This window comes from Hippichthys cyanospilos, chromosome 13 (assembly GCF_059441005.1).
Source record: "Hippichthys cyanospilos isolate Australia breed blue-spotted pipefish chromosome 13, RoL_Hcya_1.0, whole genome shotgun sequence".
Taxonomy (NCBI): Eukaryota; Metazoa; Chordata; class Actinopteri; order Syngnathiformes; family Syngnathidae; genus Hippichthys; species Hippichthys cyanospilos.
Window position 1 is genome coordinate 6,954,121 of NC_142381.1, and position 21,422 is coordinate 6,975,542.

At 40.1% G+C, this 21,422-nt stretch overlaps 3 protein-coding genes across 3 annotated transcripts; 2 read left to right on the forward strand and 1 right to left on the reverse strand.

Annotated features, from left to right (window-relative positions):
• Positions 1-474: 474 nt before the first annotated feature.
• On the forward strand, positions 475-6,571 carry slc49a3 (solute carrier family 49 member 3). The gene is made up of 10 exons (XM_088431291.1): positions 475-1,136; positions 2,174-2,332; positions 3,293-3,509; positions 3,737-3,813; positions 3,879-4,016; positions 4,100-4,216; positions 4,934-5,086; positions 5,158-5,315; positions 5,445-5,548; positions 5,887-6,571. The coding sequence occupies exons 1-10, from the start codon at positions 966-968 to the stop codon at positions 6,048-6,050; spliced, it is 1,458 nt and encodes a 485-aa protein (XP_088287417.1). The 5' UTR covers positions 475-965; the 3' UTR covers positions 6,051-6,571.
• A 411-nt stretch (positions 6,572-6,982) lies between these two features.
• Positions 6,983-16,307, reverse strand: ncbp1 (nuclear cap binding protein subunit 1). Its single transcript, XM_088431290.1, has 23 exons — positions 16,133-16,307; positions 15,023-15,111; positions 14,499-14,599; positions 14,251-14,407; positions 13,560-13,667; positions 13,350-13,471; positions 13,033-13,102; positions 12,736-12,951; positions 12,044-12,141; positions 11,340-11,403; positions 11,160-11,270; positions 10,908-10,972; positions 10,760-10,822; positions 10,606-10,680; positions 9,840-9,943; positions 9,625-9,747; positions 9,380-9,482; positions 8,886-8,979; positions 8,714-8,817; positions 8,517-8,634; positions 7,642-7,785; positions 7,377-7,490; positions 6,983-7,295 (listed from the first exon to the last, which is right to left on the reverse strand). The coding sequence occupies exons 1-23, from the start codon at positions 16,164-16,166 to the stop codon at positions 7,182-7,184; spliced, it is 2,391 nt and encodes a 796-aa protein (XP_088287416.1). The 5' UTR covers positions 16,167-16,307; the 3' UTR covers positions 6,983-7,181.
• A 498-nt stretch (positions 16,308-16,805) lies between these two features.
• On the forward strand, positions 16,806-21,088 carry tstd2 (thiosulfate sulfurtransferase like domain containing 2). Its single transcript, XM_088431670.1, has 9 exons — positions 16,806-16,987; positions 17,754-18,046; positions 18,118-18,226; positions 18,569-18,688; positions 19,146-19,251; positions 19,434-19,546; positions 19,619-19,777; positions 20,109-20,247; positions 20,324-21,088. The coding sequence occupies exons 1-9, from the start codon at positions 16,859-16,861 to the stop codon at positions 20,545-20,547; spliced, it is 1,392 nt and encodes a 463-aa protein (XP_088287796.1). The 5' UTR covers positions 16,806-16,858; the 3' UTR covers positions 20,548-21,088.
• Positions 21,089-21,422: the final 334 nt, after the last annotated feature.

Here is a 21,422-nt window from a genome sequence, read left to right on the forward strand (position 1 = left end):
TTAAACAAATTAACATTAAAAAAAATGTAAAACATGAATAAAAACTGTGAAAATCAGAGCCTTAAAGGGTTAACAAAAAATATTGCCATAATCATTACAGTTGAAACAAATGAGTGAAATAATTTGTGTTTGATGAACTGTTGTAACATACAATTTTCACTTTGATACAAATTTTCCTCAATGTTTGAATATTTTGGCACCCACGTACCAAGACCACCACGTGTTGATCGCAGCAGAGCGTCGCTCGTAACATCACATCTGTCAATAGAAGATCTTTGTAGTCAATCCGTTGACAAGAACAAGTAATGTTTGCATCAAATCGATTGTTGTTTTTCTAGCCTCCTTTTTCTGGTGTCAAAAATGATTATGATAAAATGATAAAGTTTTCGTGTACGATTTTTATAGATACTGATCTTAGATATACTCACCTCGGGAGTGCGGGGTACGAAAAGTTATTTTTGTTTGTTTTTGGGGGAGTAGGAGGGGGTTGCGAAAAAAAAGCACTGCTTACTGGGTTAAAAATTCTGTCAGAACCATTACAGTTAAAAAATGAGTGAAATACTTTGTGTGCGGTGAACTGATTTTTTTTTTTTAATTTATGAAACGTGTTATTAAAATATGGACTTCTCCCTAATATTCGAATATTTTGCCAACCCACCTCACAAGGCGACCATTTGTTGAGCCCAGCCGAGCGTCGCTCTCAACATCATCTGTCAATAGAAGATCTTTGCGGTCAATCCATTGACAAGAACGAGTGATGTTTGCATTACGTCGAATATGTTGTTTTCTAGCCTTCTTCGCCGGAATCGAAGTTGCTTGTTGGGTTGAGAAATCAATCATTTAATTGCGGACTTCGACCCGTGACGTGTCGTTTTTTTTAACAATCGAAAGAGAAAAAGTAAAAGTTGACCAACAATGTGGCGTGGCGAGTATTAGCTTTTCAGCCAGCCAGCCGGGCGTCAACGATGGAAAGCGTGGAGGACGACGACACTAAAGTTGCCATCTCATCGCCATCGCCATCGTCGTCGGCTTCTGGTCCGAACGACGAACTGAAGAAGCTGCTTCAATTCAAAGTGTACAAAAGGAGGTGGTTCGTCCTCCTGGTGCTGTGCCTGCTCAACTGCTCCAACGCCACGGTGAGGGAAATCAAACAGAGTTCAGATTAGATAATGTTGTCAAAATACACTTATGCTAGTAAAATGGGGCACTTCTATTGTAAAATGATATTGATTGCTTTGAATACGATAGGGATTCCGTAGCCACCCTGTAATAAACGTTTTAATGTAAATGAAGTTGTGATCCTATTGCAGAGGAAACTGTGCAATTAAAGTTTTTTTTTATTATAATACTTGTACTGGTTTGGCCGGTTGAATTTAAACGATTAATCATAATTTTATCATATTTGTACAGTATATACAGTACGGTTTCACTTCCTCGTTTTTGTTCACGTGATCTCGTGTCTCATGATTCAGCCAGCATGAACAGTTCTTGCATGCTCTGTAGCGGAGATCCAAGGGATCCGTTGGAAAACTTCACAAAAAAGTTAGTTTTGAAACACTTAGAAGTTTGGAAACATCCAATTCATCATTTATAAGGCATCTCATTCATTCGTATTTTGTTTTGATAACACGTTGAATTATCATTACGTCATTCAATGAGGTAAGTAGAGAGTCCCAGTCTGAGTCAACTGATTTTGAGGATCTCCCTATAGCTAATCGATACCTCGGCAATGCATTAGAACAGGATTTTTTTTTTTAACAATAAAAATATCTACGACACCTTTTTATGGCCAGCGAAGCAGTGGTACATTGAGGCATTCCCCCAATGGCTGTATTTACGTTTGCTGTTTCCGGCTATTTGCATATTTTGCATTTATTACAGATACATATCTATTTCTGTTATCTTCTTTTAGCAACGTCTGTTTATTTTTGTAGCCCTTAAAAATAAAAAGAATTAAAATAATTTGAAAAAAAAAGTAAAAAAAAAAAAAAAAACAAAGAAAATTAATAAATAACTTCACTACTTGAAGGAAGAGCGGTCCTCTAATTACTACCTTTTTTTTTTTTCCAGTTTGATTTCAGAGGTTCCACTAGCTGGCAATGAATGCTATGTTATGCTAAGTAATTTTTTTGTTATCTTCACTGATCATTATTTGTATGCATTTATTTCCCAGTTATGGCTAACCTTTGCACCAGTGGCAGACCAGTCTGCCCAGTACCTACAAGTTACCTTGACAGACATCAACTGGTTGTCAGTGGTCTTCATGGTGGTGTCCGTTCCGCTCAGCTTTGCCACCACCTGGATGCTGGACACGCTTGGGCTGCGTATAACGGTAATGAAGCTGTCGTTATATTTATTGGCTGCTGCGCCACTCATTGTAACCTAAATCAATGAAAAAGACAGCATTGACAGTTCTGTGCCAGATGTGATGTTGTGACAAAAATATCATGGTTCTGCAAAACAGGTTTTTAGACTACATTTTACTTTGAAGAAACAATATTTGATCCCGATCTATAAATTAAAATTTCGATTTGGATTCAATCTCTGAATAGTTTACGCTTCCATGCGTAAATTTTCACTCTGAAGTTTTACTCTTTATAGTATAAATTTCCTGTGTAGGGTTTTAAAAAAATATTCAATGCATTTTTACACACAGAACGAGAGAATTGAGGTGGGCAACTTCCATTTTTTTGCTGGTCCATCATTCGTCAGAGCCCTGCCCCCTTTCCAACATCGTTGGTCCGTCATTTTTTCAAGCCATACAAAATTGTACTCATCAGTCCCTCCGTGTATTTTTGACTAACCTTCCGCCACCACTAGAGGGCGACCTTTGACATTCAAAAAAATAATTATTTTTTTCTGGTCCATCATTTGTCAGGCGCTGCTCTGCTTCTGTTTTGTAGTTAGACTTAAAGTTAATACCATGTCTGTGGTTCTACAGTTACACTGTTTAAAATTAATTAATAATAATAATTGTGTTTGAGCTGTTGGCGGATGGACACAAAGCCCAATCACACCCTAAAACTGACACTGACAATGTTTGGTACAACCTGATGAATTCCTCTTGTGAGTGGGAGGGCAAGGTCAAGTTCTGGAGCAGAAGAAAGACATGAAATTAGAAGACCCTAACTCTGGTTAAGGGTTAGCGCTTTGGCTTGGGACACACACATTAAGCCATTGTTTAAATGTTCTACAGTTTTCTTTCATAAATTTTGAATGAGTTCATTTGTATTTTTCATTATCTGCTGCATCAACTGTTATTCAAACTATTTTTTATGTATTTTGTCTGTAGCTCATCCTGGGCTCGTGGTTGAACATGTTTGGAGGTGTTACTCGCATAATAGGGAGTCCGCCAAATAAGGGCCTCAATGTCAACTACAGCTTGGTGATGATGGGCCAGACACTGGCGGCGGTGGCGCAGCCACTCATCATCTTTACGCCCACCAAGATGGCCGCGCTTTGGTTCCCGGAGCACCAACGGGCCACTGCCAACATGCTGGCCTCCATGGGTGAGGTTTTGCCGCACCTCTCGTAGACGTGGGCCAATATTAGATTCTGACGGCGTGATAACCATGAGCAAAAATAATACGGTGTCACGGCATTAAAATGACTGCTCTGTTTTTCTCATTGAATACAATCTATTTTTAAACAAAAATAGTGAATATTTTGCACTTCATCCACGCTTACTCTTTTTATTTTGACAACACGCTTGACCCCACACTATTTGCGTCCGCAGCCAACCCGCTGGGCATCCTGGTGGCTAACTTGGTATCGCCTGCGGTTGCACGCACATCAGATCACATCCCAGTACTGGTGAGTTACTTACATGCGCACGCACACAAATACTACATATGAAGGAGTCACCTTGCTTCCTCCAGATGTTAGCCTATTCCATTCCCACCTGCCTGATCTGTTTCCTGGCCACGGTGGGCATACGCAGCAGCGGCCCGCCAACGCCACCGTCGGCCAGCGCGGAATTTTCCACCTCCGAACCATTCGTGCAAGGTGTCAAACTGGTAGGGACGTGCCTCTACATGCTTTTTGTCGAGAAGATTTAGTGTTGCGCAATGCTAAATTTCTGGTGTTTTGCGTCGCACAGCTGCTGAAGAACCGAGCATATCTGGTGCTGCTATTGTGCTTCGGTTCCGGCGTGGGTGTCTTCACGTGCTTCAGCACGCTGCTGGACCAGATCTTGTGCGTGCAGGGTTACTCGAATGTGAGTCTTCTTCTTTGCTCATCCGTAAAGTTCTCCTGACTCCTTTTGACTTTGGACCATTGTGCCGCAGAGGCTAAAGTCAAGAGTTATATCATAAAAAAAGTAAATAGTTTAAAGTCATAAAGGATAAAGTCAAAAATAATTTGCAAGGCTGAACCTTCAAATTCTCCTAAGTTACTTGCCAGGCAATTCTCTCGTTAAATAACTATTTACTATTTAAATGTTTACTGCAAAAGCGTACCGAGTCTTCTTCTATCCTGTTTGCAGAGTATCGTCAAAAATGTTTAAGTCCTCGAGACTTTGAGCCTATTATTTGGGTCCGCTGTAGTGGACTTTTGTTTGTGATGGTTTGACTCATTGAAGCTAACAAACAGTCAGTCTGCCCAGTAGCGGAGGTTCTGCCCTTTCAGTGTCTGATGTGTTTGGTGGGATGCTTGTAACTCCGCCGCCCTGTTGTGACAAAATGAACAAAATAGTGGGCACAAATGAATAGGCTTGATCTCAGTAATAGTGCAAATAAAAGGCAAAATGCCTGGTTTTATCAAACCACGTCACCTATGTTTAGTTTTTTTAACCCGCGTGATGTTTGTGATTTTGTAAGCGCTGAAGACGATCTTGTGTCATTATGTAAATAAAGTAAATGTAGAGTCTTCAAACCTGTCTGAGGTCATATTAGGGACTCTAATTCCGGGTAAGTTATGGGACTCCTTTCGGTAGGACTTTGCGGGCCTGTGCGCTGCCCTCTTCATCGTATTTGGCATCGTGGGAGCCGCCCTACTAGGGCTTTTTGTGGATAAAACCAAACAATTTACAGAGGCCATCAAGGTCAACATGGCCATCTCTGCCTTGGCGGGCATCGCCTTCTCTGTGGTGAGAACACGCACCAGTCTTCCGATTTTAGGGGTTTACTGCACAAAGTCTAAATACAAAATCCTCTTCAGGTGTGTCTGATGCAGCAGCAAAGCATCGCCGTGGCGACGGTGTGCTCGCTCTTTGGCTTCTTCGGTTTCTCCATTTACCCGGTGGTGATGGAGCTGTCTGTGGAATGTTCCTACCCGGTGGGAGAGGCCACTTCAGCAGGACTCATCTTCATATCAGGGTACCAAATCAGATCTTCATGAGGAGTCTCTTTCAAACTTTACTAATCCTTTTAAAGCGGTTCTTGGAAACAACTACTGAGGTGCGGGTGCCTGACCCCCCCCCCCCCCCCCTCCGTTTATCTTTGTAGACAAATCTTCTCCATCGTCTACATTGTCCTCCTCCAGTCTTTAGCCACACCTGTGGCTGAGTCACCACACATGACATGCGGGCTTGCTCCCCAGAACTGGAAGGGTAACGTATCATGAACATATATGTTTTTTTCTAGATACTGGATAAAATTGCTTTCATATTTTACGTTTACAATTATGTGGTATAAAATTAAAATCCTTTCGGTATGAATCGATTTCTCTTATTTACAGTTGAAATATAACCAAAACAAATAGACCTTTTGTAGGACAACACACAGCTTGTACTATAAAAATGTTGAAAAGTATACTGTATGAACTGTAGTAAAACAAGTGTTTTTTAACACTATATAATTCATACATTTGTAAATGTCTACAAGTGAGGATTTTTACATTAATATTTAAAAGTATTTTGTTGTCTTTTTTAATTGTTTCAACCCTCAGTGCCCATGATGGTACTGGCAGTGCTGACCACCACCTTCACGTGTGTCTTCATCATGGTCTTCCGCACGCGCTACAAACGCATTGAAGCTGAGGAGGACGCCACCTATGGGCGCACGCAAGACAACGCAGCCGACACTCCCATCCCAGCCATCGTGGAGACATGAGCCATGATGATAGAATAAGAGACACTTTGTTTTTTTTAACCTTTTGGCAACCACTTGGGTGTTTTTCATTGACCTTCTGATGATGTCTCATTGCAACTTTTTCCACTTACAATACAATGTCGACATTGCAGCCTAGCGCAGTAATATCTATATCGAAGATTTTTTGGGAGCTGGACATCAGAAATCCAATCATTTTGGGACATCCTTACTTATGATCAATAATGGTGCTGTGATGACCAAAAACCAGTGTGAAAAAGCGATTTGCACTTTTAAAAATACCCCAAAATATGTCATGTCTTTTTTTTTTAAACATTCCATTATAAATTTTAGGGAAAAAAGCTTTTACAATGACTGAAAATATAAGTCTAAAAAGAGACATCTTTGATTAAAAAAAAAAAAGAGAAAAATGTTTCATTAATTTTACATTGCTTTTGTGGATTTGTAAGTATCTGAAAAATAAAAATGTAATTAAAAAATTACAATTTATTCTTTTAATCTAATAAAATTGTCATAAAATGCCATACTTCCTTTTCCCCTTCTTGGCATTCAGTAATGTGTATCTCCCTTTTTTTTTTTAATGTTTTTTGATGGCTTTTTTTGGAGGTGGGGGGGGGTTGTCAATGGGATAACATAATTAAAAATAATTTATTTTATTTTATGATTTATCCATTTAATGTAAAGATTTTAATTGTGGTCCACCCTACATTATATGTAAAATTAATTGCCAAACAAACAATTACCATAATAAAATAACAATGTTCAAAACCAAAAAAAAAAAAAAAAAAAACATTCCCTACATTTTATTGACTACACTGCCAATTCCTTTCAAGGAAAAGCATCAAAATGAGCAGAAAGCGTGAGTTAATGACACGATGTGAGATGTATTTCCAACATGTCTTTGTCACATTTCATTAAAAAAGCAAACACACATCTGCTTTAAAGGACTTAGGAGTTTTAATTCCCTTTCCATTCCACCTAAAACAAATATATATATATATATAAAAAAAAAAAAAAAAAAAAGTTGAAGTGGGACTTGGAGTCCATCAAGGGCGTGATTAAAAAAAAGGCTTTGGAATTTGTATTTATATGGCTGAGGGAATTCTTGATGCAAGAGCTGGAAATGGAGGATTTTCAGAGCTGAAGGGCACAAAACTGCTGATAGACTGCTAGGATATGATGGTCCAGTTCAGCTGTGAACAGCAGGTTTTCCAACGTGCCCATATACTGCTGGATGGTCACGTGGTGCTGACGAGGAATCAAGCCGTTTGCGTGAGTACTTTTATGTCCCTCACCAGTGTGCATTGTGTGTTCATGTGTGTGCATTACCATGAGAAAGATCTGCTGCAGCCTCTCCACGCAGTTCTTGTACCAAGGCGTGCTGATGTTGACGCTGCCCGTCTCGCAGCGCACAAGATGCTCCGTCAATAGCATGATGAAGCGCTGCAGAGTAAACACGTTAACTTGTGATTGATTTCTTAAAAGATCACTATAAGCGTGTAAAACCAAGGTGAGGTTTTTATTCCTTAACGTCCTTAGAAAATGTTTTTGTAATGTTTTTATTCTTCAAAAAAAAAACATGAAAGAATCCTACCTGGAAGATGACAAGGAAAAGGTTCTTCTGCTCGCTCTGGGCCGACTCCACCTTTTCCTGCAGCCTCTCGATCTGCTCCTCCAGCTGGCCCTCCTCGTCCTCGCTGTTCTTCTCCATGTCCTCTTCGTCGCCACTGTCCTTCGGCTGTGTGTCAGGGAAGAGGAAAGTTTAACAGCTGACACTTCTTCCAATACCCCCCCCCCCCACCGTATTGAAGGCACAGACAAAACACTGAATAATACGATGACAATAATAAAAAAAAAACTAATCGAGGCTTTCCCACTCTACTACTCTGAAAAAGCAGGCTTTTCTCCAGCTTTTTTTTCAAGTTGTAGTCCTATGTAAAATGTATCGATAAGAGATCAACCCGCAAATTTGTTTTTAAATATTTAACCTATCCAGCAGACAGTGGCTGCTGGGAACAGACAGTGAAAATTGAAAACCCGCTAGGGCTGCAGCAATTTCATTTTTTTTTTAGTTAAGTATTCCATCAATTATCACATGGCTTCATTAGATACACGTAAAACTTTTATTCCTAAAACTCCTATTAGCTATCCGCTCTTTCTAATATTATATCTGTGACTTTCAGCTTGTGTGGCTTCAATGGATGATTTGGTTAAGATAGCGATCATTAAATGGGGCTATAATATGTTCTAACTAGTGATGTTAAGTTATATTGAAATAACCATCATCAACACAATCTGTTTTGTTGGCCACCGTAGATGTGCTACTGCAATAAACATGTGCTTCGCCTCGCTTGTCAAGAGGGAATGTTCATTACTGTACCTCCAGGATACCAGATATGTCTACTACTATATACACATAGAAATTAAAAACAGAGTTTCTGCAATTTCTTTGAATGGAAGAGGACAAACCCTCTTATTTTGCTGCTTCTCCAACTTGTCTTTGGCCTCCTCCAGCTCCTTCTGGATCTTTTGGACATGTTTGTTCATCTTCCGGATGGTGGAGTGCAGAATCTCCCAGATGTAAAGCCTAGCCGTGAAGGCGGCAGAGAGAACTTGTAGAGCTTCTCACACGTGGGACTGGATGAGAAAATGGACTCTGTGCATACCTGGTGAACTCGTGAGCCATGTCCTGAGAGAAAAGCCAATTGGCCACAGCGGCGCAGTCCACAATCTGCGTGCGGATCATTTTATCCACCAGCACGGCGATCATCTGAAGGATTGACAAAAGTCAGCCGACACCCGCCAAGAGACGGGAAACTGATGGGGTGAGCGCCTAACCTGCGGGTGGTTCTTCCACACTTGGTAGACCACCTTGAGAATGTGCAGTTTGCCTTCGTCGCTATCCGTTAGGGCCTTCAAGATCTCGTGAAACCTGCGGGGAAGAACAGCGCACCTCAACGAGTGGGGAGGCTTTTTCCCCAATACATGTTTTACAAGTACAGAATTCATCAAGTGTGCCCAGTGTTCCCAGCCTTAGCCATCAAACAAAAAACAACGGTACCATAAGTAATCTTACTGACAATTAAGATGCTGTGATAATACAATGTCGTAAGAAGTATGCCTCACAGTATTGCTACATAAAAATCAGAGAAAAAAAACATTTGGAAAGTTGGTGTATGCTTAAATATCCTTGATAACGGGACCGTCACGAATATTTTGACCTTCTCAAGAACAGTGCGGCAACCAATATTTAGAAAATGATCTCAGAAATTTGTAAAACAAACACAGCATTTCGTGAGCTTCATCTTTTTAAAGATCTGAGGTGAACTTACTTTCCCAGGGCGCTGAACGAGTGGCTAAAGGATTTGGCTGCCAAGTGAAGAAGCGTCTGCAAGAAAACGTCCACCTTGAGCGGGTTGAAGCTCTCGCCTTCATCTGCCAAAAGGAAGAAGAGGAATAGCATAAATTTCAAATGATTTCCACGTTCAGCTATAAGCAGCTGACATAAATCATTACAATGTAAAATATGTTGAGTAAGTAAAAGGAAACAAAAAAAACAAAACAAACAAAACACAACCATCGTCGTCGTCCTGGTTGGGGTTGGGCACATCCTTGAGAATGGTAAGAATCTCCTCATTGGACGCTCGATTCTTGATGGCGTTGCAGACAGTGACTGAGACGGGGTAACCCGGCAACAACGCTAAGGAGGAAAAAAATAAAGTGTGAATGATTCCAAGTGTATGGCACATTTTTCAGAGCTTTTTGGCAGTTAAAAGAGACAAAAAGTCTTACAAGCGCTTTCCTCTACATATTTGTAAATGAATATGGGCTCGGCGGGAATGAGGGCGGCGAAGGTCGGTGGGACAATTTCCACTATCCTTTGGTGGTAGGACAATCTGCAAAACAAACATATCCCGTCACCATTAAAACAGGACACTGTCTAGCGTCAAACTTCCAGTACACCTGAGCATTTTAAGGTGTTGTTAATTACTTTTAAAATTCGACTCAAATTAGCTCCTTCGTATGTCGTCGACTTAATATATCATCGTATGTTCCGACAACTTCAGTCACAAAATGTTTGTTAATGACCCTGCAGGCTAAAAAGAAGTCCGCTGAATCTCTGGCTTTTTCCATATTCATTCCACCTGTGAAGCCCTTTAGACTGTGGTGTTTCAGAGCTATAGAAATATGTTTTTTTATGATTTGATTGTGTGTTTGGCTGTTTGTCTCTGTGTGCCCTGCAATTGATTGGCAACCAGTCCAAGGTGTCACCCACCTAATGGCCCAAGAGGGCTGGGATAGGTACCAGCCAGCCAGCCACCCAAACCTACTAAAGATAAGTGGCTATAAAAAAACGGGTGGATGTATTGTTTTTATGAAAGTGATAGGCAAAAATCACAGCTGAATTTTGATTTATTGGCCAACTCTATGATCGTTAAGTTTTAGTCGCTTTATGTGTGAACCTCGATTGTATCTTAATTAAATCACGTTGGCGGTTTAAAGACCCCTAACATATTGTTATTAGATCTATTCAAATATGGGAAAAAAAAAATCATACCTCATACACTTCTCCAGAACCTCTTTGACAAATTTGGGTTTGGGTTTTTCAGGATCCAATGTCAAACAATCAGCCCTTTACAAAAACAACAATGGGTCAATGAAGCCAGTTTACACAAAAAAATCCACACTTTACGTTTAGAAGCTTGGCTCACCAGTCGTCCCAGCTCCATCGGAACTGGAAGTTGCTCAAATGGTGGGAGAACCAGTTAATGAGTCTGGAACCGGGAAGATGGTCAGGGTGAGACAGAAAAATATATGGGTGTGGCCCTCCAGTGGAGGGGAGGAGGAGACTTGGATTACCTGTCAATGCACGTGGTGTTCATGGTGTCCAAGCGCATGTAGAGCATCTCTGTGGCTTGGGCCAACTGAGGCACTCAGTTAAAGAAACATCCAATGTCCATTCAATATTTGGAGCTCCGGCGTACTCGTTATTTATTTTTCAAGCTTATTTCACTGAATTCCCTTGTCGCTGTTGCTTCAACCACAAATTTAGAATGAAAAAAAAAAAATTCATGGATGAAAACTGAAAACATTGACATTTTTTTAGGATACGACTTGTGGCAGCGAGCCTGGCTGTAGTTTACAAAGTTCAATCAGCAGTGATGTGTACATTACGTCAATGTGAGGTGGAGAGGGAAGTTGAAAAAGCTCTCCAAAGATCACCTTAAGTTAATAAGAAAAAAGCGTTACACACGATTGCATCTAACAAACAAGGCAAAGAAATAGGCATACCTCAACAATGTGATAGTTGAGCGGGATCTTATTTTTGCCGGGGTAGCTGAGCAGCTGGGCAGCGCTGCCAGAAAAACAACAAGTAAAGACCAAGAATCTACACCAAACCAGCAAACAAAAACAAAAAAAAAAACTGTATCTTAAATGATCTTTTCTTAGTGGAAAAAACAAAACATTGTTAATCTGTTCCAACTACATGAAAAACAAATCAATAGGGTGCTTTAGCACTGAGAGGTGTGGCTGGGTGATCATTCCTCTCTACATGGAAAAGCTCCCCTTAGGTGATTTTGCCTCACGTATTTCTTTTTTTTTTTTCATTCTTTTTATTTTTGCTCTGCCTGAACAAAAAGTTAAACTATTTGTGTATGCGGGTGCATGCAACGGTCTGCTTGTTGGAATATGAATTGTTGGAATGAATCCAGCGGAAGCTGGATTTCTTTTATGATATGAAGCATTTTGGTTTTATGTATTCAAGACTCAGTCTGATTTTTATGTATGATAAGTGCTCTACAAATTGATTGATTGATTGAAATTGCAGATAAAAGTTAGTAGTGAGCATTTGGCTGTCTTTTTTTTTATATAAAGTACTTGTAACTAAGTCGGGTCATAAGCTGAAGTACCACCACATACACACATGCACACACATATACATACATGGATTTCAACAAGCACAAGGTGTATAAAGGAACTATGTAGAGATTCACCAAGTTCTGCGTTCTCTCCAATGAGTCTTCATGATGCAGTGCAGGTTCTCTTCGATGACAAACCTCTCCACAGAATGACTACCGGGCATGACAGGACCCTGATGGCAACATAAAGCAGTCACACAAGACAATACTAAATACATTTAAAAAAGGATTAGTGTTTCACAACTAAGACAGATGGTTACTGTTATAAATCATGCGCAGAAATGCATGACGGGCCTTCACAATTTAAATGTACTACAGTACAAAATTACAGTATGAAACATTTTATAAAAATCTATTATTTGTCGTGTCAGCTGGTGACAGCATTAGAAAACAATGTTGAACTGTGGTTAAGCATTTTAAGGATAATTAATAGGCTCAGGCTTAAAATGGTCCTTAGGGTACTGCTGGTTGGTTTTAAATTTACTGCACATCTATATGTTTAGGTTTACTTTGAGAGCAAATGTCAAGTGGTAACGGCATTAAATAGTAGGGGTGTGCAAAGCATAAAAAAAAAAAAAAAAGATTAATCAGACTCGCAATTCTCATTTACTACAATTTAAATCAATATAAAAGGTCATTAAATCGATAATAAAATAAAACCGAAATCAATATGCTTCCTGTCAGCCTCCGTACTAGTGCCGTGATGTCACACGCAGCCCGTTCGAGATGGTCGAGCTTGAAAGCAGTCACGTGCCAAAATGGCTTACCTCGGGTGCATCGGTGTAGTCGAACATGCGGAAGATGACGCGGGGCATGGGATACTGGGCATTGGGCATGTGTCCCGGCGGTGTGAAGGGGGGCAGGTTGTGCTGTAAAGCCTCGCACAGGACACTGTCGAAGGCAATGTATGGACGCAGAATATGCCACTCCTGCCAGCGGTCCTTTTTAAGCTTCTGGATCTGCGCCCAAAGGCAGTCCAAGTACTGCCAGGACACATGGTGGGTGTTAGTGACAGAAAAAAAACTTTGTGGATGCCGTTGTTGAAATTAGATCAACTTTTTCACCTCTTCTTGAGGGTGGGGCTTCTCAGCAGTCCACACCTGAAGCATGGGGAGATGAGTCTTCACTCTCCTCCTGAAAGAACAGGTAGAAGATACACAAATCATTCAGAGTATCAGGTTAAGAACAAACAGGGATAGTAAATTACTGAAAAGCCAAGAAGAGGTTTGCAAAACACTTTAGGGACGCACAAAAAACAATTATTATTAAAATGTGTTATTAGGTCCACAACAGTTGAACAGTGATTTTTTTTTTTTTTTTAAAAAAGCCCCAATAAAAATTTTCCATCAGCCTGGAAAAAAAAAATCAAGTCAAGTCTCACTTGAGGTAGCCTTCAATCTGGCTGAGGAGTCTGTCCATCTCAACATCCTTCTTCTCATAGAGCTCCTTGCCCACCCATGGCAGGCAGGACAGCACTACGTACACAAACCAATCGGACCGAACCTTTGCACCCAAACAAAACAAGTTTATGAATCCATATCGACTACCCACATACAGTACAGTGTGACAATGACAATGTTTAAGAAAATACCTGTGGTACATCTTCTTCCTGCATAACGCTGATAAAGTTCTCAAACATGGCCACCATAGATGGAGCGGCAATTACGTGGCAGTTGACCAAGTCAGACAAGAAGCGCACCTTAAACGAGATGCATTAATATGACTATGATTACATACAGTCAATCTTTGGGTTAAGGTAAAAAAAATCCGATTGCGGAAACATTCAGGATGTCCCCATTTACATGTGTTAGGAAAAACCTATTAGGTTAATCGTGTTACTCCGATCAAAACTGTAACATACAAATAATGTCATGATGCAAGTACATGTCATTTCTGCTTTTTCTGTTCTTCTGTGAATGAAACACGTTATATTTGTGCCATACACCACAATAGTGTAAACAGTTTGTGCCTCGGTCTAAAAGTGTGGCTTTATGCCGCGTCTGAGTTTCGGTATAGAGTATTCCTATATCGAAAAGACCAAGATTTTTGCACGGAAAGCAAATCAATGTTCGGTTCAAAGGAGGTAATTAAAACGCATATACAGTACAGGCACACATATTCGGGGTAGAAAGCCGGTAACTGAGTAGACTTGTTCATATTTTTAAAAACCCAAATATGACCGTATTTGAGTATAGTCGAGTTTTGAAAGCATTACTGACAGCATGTAATCACAGCCAATGAAGAAAAGGTCATCAACATGCTCATATGTTGTGTAATTTTACCAAGTAAACAGCTTCATTGTAGAGATTGTTCTTCAGAGTCTCCTTCAGCTGTCGGATCATGGCCTCCACAAACTCGCCTCCAAAGTTGTAGTTCCTAGCGTTGAGAAGGCCCACCAGCGTGGTGTACACTGTCAGCTTCTCGGGGAGGAGGCGTGCCCTACGGACAAGAGATAGCCAATACAATAATTACACAAAGTGTGTGTGTGTGTCTGTGAATATGTGTTTGTGAGACGAGTCATTTTACTTACACCGCACATAAAATACGAAGGATTTTGTTCTTGTAGTTGGGAAGGTCAGCCTCCAACACGCCGGCCAGCCCCTCCAGGTTGCTTTCCAAAGACGACTTGCTCTGCCCAAACAAAGATTACATTACAGCGATTCATATTCTACTGCAGTGCCCTCTAAAACATAAATGACTCCTTAAATCTCTAAAGTGACAGTAACTCAAATAAAATCACCCTTGACATAAACTATAGGCTATTTGGAAACTGAGGTAAAACACAACAGCGAGCTAATTAAAGGTAAAATGTGTATAGTAGGTAGGCCTGGCCAATAGATCTTTTTTTTTTTTTTTTTAATTTTTACGAACAATTTGAATAAAATAATAAAATCTCTATTTTCCTCCCCTGTTTGCTTAATTACCTTTAGCCCTCATGAGCTTCCGCAGTCCTCTTGTTTATTTTAACACTCATGCCAAACAGAAATTGTGTTTGAAATTGCCCAGCCCTAATAGAAGGCTTGCAAAATTCTACTTGATGTGCATCAGAGTTACCTTTTCTCCCACATTGCATATCAAAGACTCCAGGCTGTCTTCAATCTCGGTGGGTTCAGAGGTTCTTCTCCTCTTGTGATCCTGGCCACCTGGATCACATTAGAGCAACCAAATGTAACATTGAACATATAGCCATTCAAAACTACAAAGCCCTTGTTACTCGTGCCCCAGTGTAATTTTGTCAAAAGTCTAATTGTGCTCCAAAAGATTTGTGTCCTAGTGGACTTGTGTTCTTCGTCTAGGAGGCAACTTTCATCCTAACATCTTTTGTTCAAATGGACTGGTGTGCTACCTTCATTTGACCAAATTCTATGGTCTGGCTCCCTTATGTCTTAGTGGACTTGAGTTAGTGTGTACTTACTGTACATCCAAGTGGACTTGTGTCCTTACAACTTTGTAAAGTTACACCATATCATAGTTTGGGAATTACAGTACTTGAGTATTTCATATATGTAATTAAAAACATTTACTTTTTTGAAGTGGGGATACAACTCGCGATTTTTAAAGGGACAATGTGTAAAATTTAGACCGTTATTCATCAAGGACAGCAGAAAGTGCTACATTTACCAATGTCTGTAGCTATAACATGGTATCCTCCAGAGAAGTGCCACCCCCGTGTAATATAGTTGAACGATAATTAGACCAACGATTATATTTAAAAGATACTGCTGGTCATTAAGAACACTTTCATTTACAAATCTTTGAAATCTACAATCATTGAATTAATTCATTTGGATAAAAACGGCCTACATCTTACACATTGTACTTTCAAAGCTCATGCAAGGCGATGATCGAGTCGCTGTTTCTTGAAACGAATATTTAAAAAAAATGACAAATGATTAAATAAACGTGCTTGCCTCCTTTGCAGCTTGTAGCTAACTCACATGCTAAAAACATGCTAGCTAATGTATAACGACATGGACGGGTCAGCACGCAAGAAAAACAGACGAGCAATTGTGTTTTGAGAGTATTATCTGTCATTTCCCATTCAAATGTGATTCGTAAAAACAATGCGCAGCAGGCAGTCGCCGAACAACAAATCCAAGGGGCTACTTGGCCGTAATTCATTTACCCCAACGTGGAAAAAACGACGACGTAAGTCAAACTTACCGTCATAGGAGTCGCTATGTCGTCTCCTGGACATGATTAACCCGTCGTGTCGTGAGTAGTGAAAATGGGGGTAAATGAAATTACCGTAGACTGAAACAGGGAAAAGGCGCCCTTTTGTGTATCAATTCAACTCCGACATGAGCGGGTAAGGTGCAACAAATAAGGCTAGCATAGCTTAGCCGGCCGATTTCAATGTGACACACTTCCGGTAGCGAGGTGAATGCATCTTTTGTCAGCTCTATGGGTCGATCTGAAGCCTAAAATTGCTTAATCTATATCATTCAATTTCGTTATTTTATTCGATGAGATGTGAATTAAATGTATTTAATGTGTTAATGGCAAACCAATACATATTTAAACACTTTGCTTAACAATTCCTATTTAAATGAACCACAAATCCGGCGGTGCAACCGTTTTGTTTTTCCGGCCTGATATTTACATTTCTCAATGCTGAGCCCCCCCCCAAATTACCCAGACATACACTCTTTTCATGTTATGTTTCTAGAATAACCTGAAAATATATCGAGTTGTTTTTAATTATTTTTATTGTTTTTTCACTGTCCCTTAAGCTTACAAATAGCTTTAGTTATAGATACTTTATATTTTTATTAGGCCCGTTCAAGTGAGACACATGGTGCGTTCTCTTATTCCTTCCGGCCTGTCAAGTCTGAACTTGTTTTTGTTTCCGTGGATTAAAAACACGTTTGCTCTTTCCCCCCAATAAAAATGACTTCTGTTTGCTCCGAGTTTCTATATTTGGAACCAGAAAATGCGTGCTCGCCTAAAACCAAATTAAAAAATGAGAAACATCTCTGTGCGTCGCTCAGAAGACTCTACAATCTCCATAAGAGGAAGGTAGGTACTATAGATGATCAAAATTCATTTATGAGCAAGTCTTCAATCACTAGTCTTAAAGCTCCAATCTCAAGCAAATTGCAAATTACTGAGTGAACAACACAATAAATCAAGTCATGCTATCTTGTTCAGTCACATTTTATAATTGCGTTGCAGTCGTTTTGTGCACTCAGCGTGTTTTCTTGTGTTTGTTAGCTGCACTGTACACACTGTATACACACAGTGCATAATACACGTTTGCATGTATGTTTGACTAGTTATGGATGAGCTAAACCTTAAAATGGTTGTAAATAAATTTGATTTGACTTGTAAACATTAAATTGTGGGTGCCACTGAACACATTATTAATAAACGAATGTTTCATTTTCGCCTAAAATTTATATAGTAATTATACCACAAACTACGGTTTCAAATCAGTTACCTATAATTTCAACTCATACAGCATTTTCTCAAAAAAATAAATGTAATTTAAAAAAAATATTCCAGAGCTACACAGGCACATTCAGCGAAGACTCGACAACAGCCCAGACTGAACTTAGCTCCCCCATAACACAAAGTATATGTCTCTTAGTTTAGCTATTTCATGACGATATACTTCATTGACACCAATGACGACTGACCCAGTTGTGAGAGTGTTGTGTCAGCTATGGAGGATAAATTTCACAAAACAAAATGTTCAAATAAGTACATACCTCAAGAGCCAACCATGATAGGTGGGTATTTAATGTACGTTGTAGTCATCAAAGAATTAACTCTTCTTTTTCAGTCCTTCGCTGCCTTCGTGGCATCCAAGCAGAAAGCTGTTTCTGAGGCAATTGAGAGCCCATTCTGGCATTGCTGTGGCCATACCTTTGCTGAGCATGCCACCATTCACCAGCATGTTGCCAAGATGCATGCAGGAGAAATCCAACAAGTGGCATGGGTCCAGTACGAGCACATGCTTAGCCAACAGCAAGAGGAAAAAGATGACGCCAAACTGCTCAATGAAAGTTTGTCCATGGATTTCTCCACTGAGATGCTGGACATTATTAGTCACATCCCTGAGGAGCAGCTTGTGAAGTAGCCACATTTTCAGTCTTGCTACAAGCGATTTTTGTCTCAGTTTAACTCTTTCTTCTTATTCCGCTCAGGGGCCCTGGCAAAGTTCTGCTTTACTATCGCTACTGTCGCATAGAGCAGCCAGACATTGTCTGCGCTTGGCAGAGAGATTTATGCCAGCGCCTTCATCTAACTGGCAAGGTATTCCAGTTTAAGTGGAAAGTTGTTTTTACCCCCTTCTACCAAACTTAATTTTTGCGCGCAGCGGTGCCTAAAGATACGAGTGACTTGATTTACGAGTTTTTTCTAATAGATATTCGTTATTGATTTTCCAATGAGAGCGTGATAGCATGACATCGAATTCCTTTCAACTCACTTCATGAAAAATTCTACAAAAAAATAGCTTCAAACTCTCTATTGCTAAAACCGGATAACTTTGCTTTCAGTCCACCAACTTACTGTTAACCCTAAATAGCACACATGTTAGAATGTGAGTTCTTTTCCATCTCTGTTCCATTGAGCCAATTAAGTGTTGTCCTTCAGGTGCGGGTGGCCACAGAGGGCATCAACGGAACAGTGGGGGGCACCTGTGTCGCCACTGAGCTCTACGTGGATGCAATGTGCTCACATCCTCTTTTCCTCATGAGTAAAGAAGATTTTAAGGTAAGGTATTTAACATACAACAACGTCTAATTTATGTCAGCAAATGTTCATAGATGAATTTGCCTGTTTATTGGGCATACTGCTTTGATTTGGCATTGACTGAAAAATGTCCATCCGCTTTTCAATGCTTTGAGTGTAACAAGAAAAATAGTGTAATATAGTTTTACACAAAAAATACAGTAATTTACCATAAAATAATACAATTAAAAATAATTTCTCAGTTGGCATCACATATTAAATATACAGCACATCATTTTTACCACCAGTGGACAATTAAATACCCAATAAATACCAATTTATACAGCCAACCATATTGCAGCAGTGCTGTAAAATTGCTTTGAGGATAAAAATTGAACAGGCTCTTGTTTGTTTAATGCACCACTGTGTGTTTGTGTGTGCGTGTGTATGCATGCGTGTGTGTGTGTGCGTGTTTGCGCGTGTATGTGTTTGTGCACAGTCGAGCGATGGTGGTCCTGAGTGTTTTAGCGAGCTGAAGGTGGGGGTCTTTAAGGAAATCGTCCCGATGGGAGTAGACCCTGACGTCCTCTCTTACAAACTAGCAGGTACTGTCAATGTGATGCTAGGTTGCCACGATAACTATGTAAATATTGACAGGGAGATGTAACAGTATTTTGTTGCCTCTTTCCCAACTTTTTTGTCCCATGTTTCAGGGATCAAATTCAAAACGATTAATTATTTGCCAATTATATTCCTAGTTAAATCGTGTGCCTGTTTCGGTGCTCAGGAATTCATCTGGAGCCAGAGGAGTTTCACAAAGAGGTGGAAGCCCTGCTGTCCTCCAATTCAGAAAGTGACACCGTCCTTCTGGACTGCCGCAACTTTTACGAGAGTAAAATTGTATGTAATGACCTCCGTTTACCGATCAGGCAACTTGTACGGCTTTGTTTAAAAATACTCTTCCGCCATCAGGGTCGTTTCTCACGTTGTCTGGCACCCGACATCCGCAAGTTCAGCTACTTTCCAGACTATGTGGACCAAAATTTGGAGCTCTTCCGAGACAAGAAAGTACTCATGTACTGCACCGGAGGCATCCGGTGCGAGCGTGGTTCTGCTTACCTCCGCTCTAAAGTGAGTATTTTGTTTTGTTTTGTTTTTAGGGAGGTGGGGGTTGTTTTCATTTGTATCTATGTACTATCATGAGTTGGCATGGATCAATCAGTGTTTGGCAGTTAAACATGAGTGAGGGAGACTAAGCAGGGAGGCAAATTAGATACTGTAGTATTGTATTTATTTATTGTAATTTTTTCTTTTGTTTCATTTTATTATTTCATTATTGTTATTATAATATTTATCAATATTTAAACTCATCAAAAAATATTTCCATGAAACAGATTATCTGAAGTACGCATGTAGTATTAATATGGCTAAGGGGATTTATCTTTTCATAATGTTTTTGTAGAACGTGTGTAAAGAAGTTTACCAGCTAAAAGGCGGAATCCACAAATACCTGGAATGCTTCCCGAACGGCTTTTACCGCGGGAAGCTCTTTGTTTTCGACGAGCGTTACGCCATCTCATCTAATGATGATGTCATAGCAGGTGAGCGGTCTGACTTTTCCCTTCCCCGTTTGCCCTATCTTTCCCACCATGACTCTTAACCTGAATCCCTCTTTAGGTTGCAGGTACTGTGGATGCCCCTGGGACCACTACCAGCTGTGCACCACACGCCTCTGCTGCCAGCTGGTGCTTTCCTGTCCCTCTTGTCGCTCCGAAGGGCACACTGCCTGCTGTCCTGGGTGCCTCACCAGTGGCACACAGCGCAAAGAGGAGTGTGAATGCACTGACGGACGGCCCAGAATTCCTCAAGACGTGAATAATCAAGGCAGACCACTTCAATAAGTACAAAGATCACATTTGACTAGTTTTATCATCCTCCTTTATACCAAATGAATGACTGAAATATTTGGAACAGGTCTCTACGTGTGATGAAGCACACTTCAAACTTCAGCCAAATAACAATTGTTAAATTGATTTGTGTGTGCAAATACTTTGATATGGTACTCAGAGTGCGCATGGCACTGTCGTCAATGGGAGGTCCCAATTACCGCGAAGGTGCGCATTGTGAAATCAATGAACACACATGTGGTGATATGTCTTCACTCTGACATGCACTTACAATTTTCACAAACAACACTTTTTTTTTTTTTGCTTTTTGTTAATACTGCAATAACACAAAAATACCTCCCTTTTGATTGGCCATCTGTACCAAATAAAGTGACCTATGAGCTGTGTGAGAAGAGGACTTTCAATTCTATTTATTTGTTCCATTTGGTCGATTTTACCAATACTGTAAATATTTTTTTATGCATAATTTGAACTCTGTAATGTATTCAGGTTGATTGTGTCTGAGTGCTTAGAAGACAGTGTAAGCGTGGGAAAAAAGATTGAAATGTGGTTACGAATGTGTCGTTATTACATTTTTGTCCCTCACTTTCAAAGCCCGTTGAAGTTTCAGGCGAAACAGATAAAATATTGAGCATAATTGGCTATAAATGTGTCGTATAGCTTTGCGACCGACAGATGGCAACATTTGTCCACCAATCCTTTCGAGCGTTTGAACTCAGCCAGCGATCCTCACAAATGTCAAATGATTGTATAGTGAAAGATTAAACATCCGCGCTCTTGTTCATTATTATTCAAACAAAATAAGAGGTGGGATTGCTTAATTTGTTGTTCCTGTTTACTAACACGAACACTTGTGCATTTAGTTTAAA

Excerpts from the sequence above, each read along its gene's own strand:
- ncbp1 (XM_088431290.1), bottom strand. The coding sequence starts at position 16,166 with ATGTCCAGGAGACGACATAGCGACTCCTATGACG. Across the intron at positions 14,600-15,022 it reads TATGCAATGTGGGAGAAAAG|AGCAAGTCGTCTTTGGAAAG; the intron begins GTAACTCTGATG and ends TTGTTTGGGCAG. Across the intron at positions 7,786-8,516 it reads AGAAGCAGCAAAATAAGAGG|CCGAAGGACAGTGGCGACGA; the intron begins GTTTGTCCTCTT and ends CCTGACACACAG.
- slc49a3 (XM_088431291.1), top strand. The coding sequence starts at position 966 with ATGGAAAGCGTGGAGGACGACGACACTAAAGTTGCCATCTCATCGCCA. Across the intron at positions 3,814-3,878 it reads CAGATCACATCCCAGTACTG|ATGTTAGCCTATTCCATTCC; the intron begins GTGAGTTACTTA and ends TGCTTCCTCCAG. Across the intron at positions 5,549-5,886 it reads TGCTCCCCAGAACTGGAAGG|TGCCCATGATGGTACTGGCA; the intron begins GTAACGTATCAT and ends TTCAACCCTCAG.
- tstd2 (XM_088431670.1), top strand. The coding sequence starts at position 16,859 with ATGACTTCTGTTTGCTCCGAGTTTCTATATTTGGAACCAGAAAATGCG. Across the intron at positions 16,988-17,753 it reads ACAATCTCCATAAGAGGAAG|TCCTTCGCTGCCTTCGTGGC; the intron begins GTAGGTACTATA and ends CTTCTTTTTCAG. Across the intron at positions 18,047-18,117 it reads CCTGAGGAGCAGCTTGTGAA|GGGCCCTGGCAAAGTTCTGC; the intron begins GTAGCCACATTT and ends TATTCCGCTCAG.